Source organism: Gossypium hirsutum, chromosome A03, assembly GCF_007990345.1.
Source record: "Gossypium hirsutum isolate 1008001.06 chromosome A03, Gossypium_hirsutum_v2.1, whole genome shotgun sequence".
Classification (NCBI taxonomy): domain Eukaryota; kingdom Viridiplantae; phylum Streptophyta; class Magnoliopsida; order Malvales; family Malvaceae; genus Gossypium; species Gossypium hirsutum.
In genome coordinates this window covers 6,969,645-6,974,411 of record NC_053426.1, presented here as the reverse complement: position 1 = coordinate 6,974,411, position 4,767 = coordinate 6,969,645, and the positions used below count along the sequence as shown (strand labels likewise).

General features: G+C 29.5%; 1 protein-coding gene across 2 annotated transcripts; it reads right to left on the bottom strand.

The window, feature by feature from the left end:
* Nucleotides 1–2,887: 2,887 nt before the first annotated feature.
* LOC107887999 (WUSCHEL-related homeobox 3) lies at nucleotides 2,888–4,410 on the bottom strand. Of its 2 annotated transcripts, none has more exons than XM_016812192.2 (2): nucleotides 3,686–4,410; nucleotides 2,888–3,176 (listed from the first exon to the last, which is right to left on the bottom strand). In XM_016812192.2, exons 1-2 carry the CDS (start codon nucleotides 4,013–4,015, stop codon nucleotides 2,901–2,903), a joined length of 606 nt encoding a protein of 201 aa, XP_016667681.1. In that variant the 5' UTR covers nucleotides 4,016–4,410; the 3' UTR covers nucleotides 2,888–2,900. The 2 variants fall into 2 exon arrangements, with proteins under 2 accessions (XP_016667681.1, XP_016667682.1); XM_016812193.2 differs by having other exon boundaries at nucleotides 2,888–3,173; nucleotides 3,686–4,256.
* Nucleotides 4,411–4,767: the final 357 nt, after the last annotated feature.

Below are 4,767 nucleotides of genomic sequence, written 5' to 3'. Positions count from 1 at the left end.
TTATTATTTTGATTCCATCTAACTCGTTAACAAAATATGTGAAAGCTTATCCAATTCAGCCCCCCCCCCAACCTCCGGGTCAGTCCTGTGCCCATGAATATCTATTTTTGGCTGCATTTCAAATTCAAAAACCATTGTTTTATAGCCATTTATAACCTATTTTTTCAGAAGATTTCTGCCATTCATTTCACTCCTTTTTTATTTCCTTTGGGAAAAACCTTATTTGTACGAAAATTGAAGGGTAATTTTTTTTTAAAGTCGCCATCTAACGGCCTACAGTGTTTTGAAATCTAGTTTGGGCTAAGATTTTAATGCAATGTTGGGTAATTTTTTTAAAAAATTAAAATGAAATTGGTTTAAAAACTGATATATAATAATTATTATTGTGTGCTTTTTATTACGTTTGCTTGCTTTCTTTTATGTAGTAATTAAATTATATCGGCTGGACGTATATCTTTTGTCCCTAAAGTTGAAATATTACATTAATTTTTATGCATGCTTTTGTTATTATTATGTTTGTCTTCAATTGCTCTTCTTCCTTTCCTTTTTCCTCCCTTTTTCCAATTAATTGGAAAAGTGACATATATATACTGTACGAATATGTGTGTTTAAACACAATTATTCTTTTGATGTATACCTATCATATTATTTAAACTTTTTTTTATCAAATTTAGTAACTTATAATTAGATTAAAGGTGGTTTGAATCGATATTGGATTCAGACCATGTTTATTATCAAGGGTGAAACTAAAAATTTTGTAGTGGAGAGACTGGAATTGAACTCAAAAGCCAAAACAAAAATTTATCAAAATGTAAAGGTCTAAACAATGAATTTTACTAAACTTGGACCCGGAGGGGAGTAGGTGGTATCACCCTTGCTTATTATGGTATCAATATAATATATACTTACCTAAACTTGATCTGACTAGAAATATAAAATCAAAATTTTATTTAAATGTATTTATATTTGTAAATAGCTAACCCTAATTTATTTAAACTAATTCATATTATTGTTTAAATTTTTTAAATATATAATTTTTTATGTAATATATAGTAATTATATATGTACCTTTTACTATCATTATATAGTCATTTTCTTTATTAAATTCTTAAACAACATAAATTTTAATATTTATATTATAATATAAAATGTTTAAGTTTCATATGCTAAAATTTACATAATTCATATTGTAAACATAAGCTTAAGCTTTGGATATTAGTCTCGCACCCAATTCGTATTTCAAACAAGATTAACTTTTTGTTCAAGTCACTTCTCAAACTTTACATATTATAAACTTAAAAATATGTTAAGCTTAAAGTTTAGATATTAGACTTGTATCTAATTCATATTTTAAAAGAATTTAATTTTTTATTTAAGTTACTTCTCGAACTTTTTTTTATTTCTAAATCCTCTCAAATATTTAATAATCCTTTAAATTTGAGCAGACAGTCAAATAATATATATATATATAATATGTTTTGCTCATAAAATACCAAATCTAAAAATTAGATTCATTAGATAATGTGCATGTTTTTTACGTAATGACAATCATAAATAATTTAGATTGTAGGGTCGCCTATTTTTAGTTCAGAGAAAAGGGGAGAAGGTGAAGGGGTTGACATTGAACGCATGACTCAAATTTCAAAGGCAATAATTTGAATGTTCTCAAACCAATAATCAAACACGTACACGGACTTTTTATATAGGAGTTTTTTAATTTGATTAAAACTTAGTTTAATATTTATTATTAGTTATTTTTGCATGCTTAGTCAACTTTATACCTATATTATAACCGATTTATAGAATTAATTATTTAGCAAAAAGATATATATTTATTATTACTTAGCAATTTAAATGGATTTTTTAAAATATAATAAAATATAATAAATTAACCTCCAAACCCAATTTTTTTTTCTAATACAAATATAACATTCCCCATTATATATATAATACTTTGTACCAGTTCTTAACTTACAATAATAAAGCCTAGTGGACTGGCTATATATAGTGTTAAAGTTAAACAGTAGACTTTTCTTTTTGCTTTTTATTCCATAAAGTAATGTAGGTTATTAGTGCATTGACTATTAAGTACCATTAAACATGAAGAGCCATGTATTAAGATTGAGATTTAATCAATATATTTTAAAATACTTTTACTTTTTCTCATTTAAAATTCTAATTCAATCATTGATAAGGTTAGTATTTCTTTTAATAAAAAATTTTCATTAATATATTATTGTAATAGGATCAACTTTAGAAGCAAACCATTATAAACTTATTAAGAAAATTTGACCCAGAAATACCAACGGTGTGATTGTCAAATGTTGGGTAGCAATTATTAAATCGAAAAAGTAAATAGGGACTCAATCTCAAACTTATCAAAATACAAGGATTAATGTCACATTTTGACCTAAATTTAAAAAAGAAGGGGGAAATCCATAAGAAAAAAAATGGGGTTTCTTCCTTCATGTGAATTTTTATTAATAATTGATTGACTTGTCTGAAAGATCCAAAAATGAAAAAAAATACAAACAAAAAAAGCCTGATTTCTGTGTGACTAGAGGTCCATCAAGTACTGATATAGCCCTTGCATAAGGGACAGCTTTAAGATACACAAAAGACAAGCTTGAAAAATTTGAACAACATTTTCATGTTCATATTCTAGAATTCTGATAACGTTTTCGAAATAAAAAAAAAAGAAGTGAAAAATACAGTGCAGATTCATAGGTAAAAATATAACAGTACTAGTACCACAGATACATTGCAGAAAGCCAAGAAAACCAGAAAAAAAAAATTACACCCACATTTCATCTCAAAAAAGAAGACAATAAAACATAGAAACCTAGTTACTAGTTACAACCTAGGCATCATACAGAGAGAAAAGAGGTTTTGTTTTTAAATTAGCCGTTGTTATTCTTGTTGCACTCTTCCTTGAGATTGGAAGCAGTGACTGGGAAAAGTTCAAGGGTTTTAAGGGGAGGTGGTCCGGTGGTGGTGGTGGTGAAGAAGCATGGAGATGATAAAGAGGGACTACTCAAATCAACCATCATCAGCAAATCACCGCCGTATATCTTCATCATAGACTTATCAACATCCATTCTTTCAGATACATCAAGCTTCCACGTGTAGTTCATCCCTTGCTTTGCTGCTGCTGCAGCATCATGAACTCCCACCTGCTATAAAAAATTATCACCCACAAAAAAAATGGTTAACTAAATGGTAAAATGAAAAGGGTACAGAAACAATGGGGGCCAGGTATGTTTAAATAAGCTTTGGATTTTTGTTCTTTTTTAAAAAGTATTCAATATTGTTTTTTAATCCATTTAAAAGCTAAGAATAAATAAGACAAGTTTCGTATTTAGTTTCACAATATATTGAATTAGAAAGAACAAAAAAGGAAGCACATGCATGCGTATGTCTTTAAATTTTATGCATGTGCAACATTTTACAAACCTTGTAAGAAAACCCTACATAAATCCTCAAGTCATCATTATATATATATGAAATATTGAAAAAAAAAAGGATAATATTATATATATATATTCTCCTTTTGGACAATTTTAACTGTTTCTAACTGGGTAGGAAAGGTGAAGTCAATAAAAGGGTAGTCTTGTTTGATAGTCTAACTAACATTGGAATCAAAATAAATAAATAAATATATATATATTAGAGTTAGTTAAGTTACCTGAGGAAAAGGAGGGGGTGAGTTATAGTAAGAAAGATGTTGAAAAGGAGGGGAGGGGAGAGAATCAAAGTAGTGATGAAAAAGTTGTTGTTGTTGTAATTGGAGTTGCTTGGAAAGTTTCCTTCTAAGCTTCTGTCTTTCCCTTGCCTTATGGTTTTGGAACCAATAAAACACATTCTTGCCTTCAATTTTGCCATAGAAAGAGAGGTGTGAAGTGATTTGTTGGATTTGTGTAGCATTTGGGGTCTTCACCCCACTCCTATACATCTCTTCCAATATCATAACTTGCTCTGGTGTTGGACACCACCTAGAAGACCCTGCTGGGCACATCTTATGGAAACCAGAACACCTTGCTTAATGTCTTGTAGTAATTTTGATTGGAAAATTGAGACTTGGGGTTTTGATGTAATGAGAAAAAGAGGGTACATACATATATATATATTAATAGATGGAGAGATGAGAGGATAAAAGTAAATACAATGGTTATAATGTTTATAAGAGAAGTAAAGTAAGAGAAAGAGAGAGAGAAGGGGGGGGGGGACAGCAAAGGGGGGTTAAATGGAGTGTGAACAAAGTACCAAATGCAGGTTGTCATGCTGATGTTTCCCTGTTTGGGGCATTCAAGTTTGGGCTTTTTTTATTATTCAGTCTAATGCCAATAGATTTCGTGAGTGTGAATAAATGGGTAGGAGGGAGTTGAATGATTATAATGTCAATTTCACCATATTATTGGAACAGAAGGGGGATGAAGTAGGCATACCCTAAGTATAGCCAAAGTCTTAATGGTGTTTGGTCGGAGACAATAACAGTATTAAGTAAATTTAGATTCAGATCCTCTGCAGATTTAACTGTCCCTTTGCATAGCAATGAGTTAGTTCAGCGAGTTAGTTCAGCCACCATGATTGCAGCCCAATTGCTTACTCAGCAAATAAATGTCTTCATACTCCTTTCGAATTTTTTTTATTGGCTTTAGCATTTGACTTGTCAACAAAGAATAATGATAATATATGTTTATATTTTTTTATATAATCGCAGAGATTGATCGGAGATTAAATTCGTGATTTTGAGTCAATTGAAAACTT

Bases quoted from the DNA above. Each gene is read 5' to 3' on its own strand.
- LOC107887999 (XM_016812192.2), bottom strand. From the start codon at position 4,015: ATGTGCCCAGCAGGGTCTTCTAGGTGGTGTCCAACACCAGAGCAAGTT. The intron at 3,177-3,685 runs GTAACTTAACTA...AATTTTTTATAG, and splicing joins CACCCCCTCCTTTTCCTCAG to CAGGTGGGAGTTCATGATGC.